Below are 743 nucleotides of genomic sequence, written 5' to 3' on the forward strand. Positions count from 1 at the left end.
CCCCTAGCTGAAATAGATGACAACGTTGATGGATGAACCGCCCCGAATGGGACTTAGTAGCCGCTACAACAACAACAACAACAACATAATTGAGCTGCAGTACCGTATTTTGACAAAAATGTATCAAAAATGTCAATGTAGTACTAAAGTACTTTTGGCTTCCAAAATGTACCAAAAAAGTACAATTGTACCATCAATTACATCAAATGTTACTATTTCCATAAAAACTTGTTTTGGTATCGTAGTGTGTTCTTTTATTATTGTCCATTTTTCTTGTATTACGTCAAGTGCTAGTTGTATCAGTATGATCGGAAAAAGTGAGACCACATCGAAAGAAATTAGTTTTTCATCGTCACAAATGTAAGTGTTGTTTGTCCTGTGCTTGAAATCCAGCGTATTCTTGATATTATATACCGAGTTTACCGTTATGTTTTTTAAAATATTTACAATATATTTACATAGACCATATGATGGCAATCCAATGGATGAGCAAATGGGTCTAAGCGGTGTTCCTTCTTTGTGTATCTTAGGGGGCCCATAAATTCTTGGAGGTAACGCGGTGGTTGAGGTGAGCTTATTCCGTTCAGCATTTGAAATAATTTCCATTTTAAAAATTATTTTTATTTTGTAGTCTCGATGTGGGATCCTGTCTTTGTATTCTATACGTAATTAAGTCACATAATATATCTGCCATTTTACTGTTGTAGTTATTTATTTCCATTGCTACCGTTTTGTTTCCTTTG

The 743-nt window shown here is 34.5% G+C and overlaps 1 protein-coding gene across 1 annotated transcript in view; it reads left to right on the forward strand.

The window, feature by feature from the left end:
• The first annotated feature begins 304 nt into the window (after positions 1-304).
• The window catches only part of LOC118739764, a 7176-nt gene continuing 6737 nt past the window's right edge, over positions 305-743 (forward strand). The window contains exons 1-2 of the mRNA XM_036471270.1: positions 305-360; positions 632-665. Of these exons, the coding sequence (XP_036327163.1) occupies positions 305-360; positions 632-665 (90 nt within the window). The remainder of the gene's footprint in view (positions 361-631; positions 666-743) is intronic.

Source organism: Rhagoletis pomonella, unplaced genomic scaffold (genome assembly GCF_013731165.1).
Source record: "Rhagoletis pomonella isolate Grant_MI unplaced genomic scaffold, Rhpom_1.0 Rhpom_scaffold_00005, whole genome shotgun sequence".
NCBI lineage: Eukaryota > Metazoa > Arthropoda > Insecta > Diptera > Tephritidae > Rhagoletis > Rhagoletis pomonella.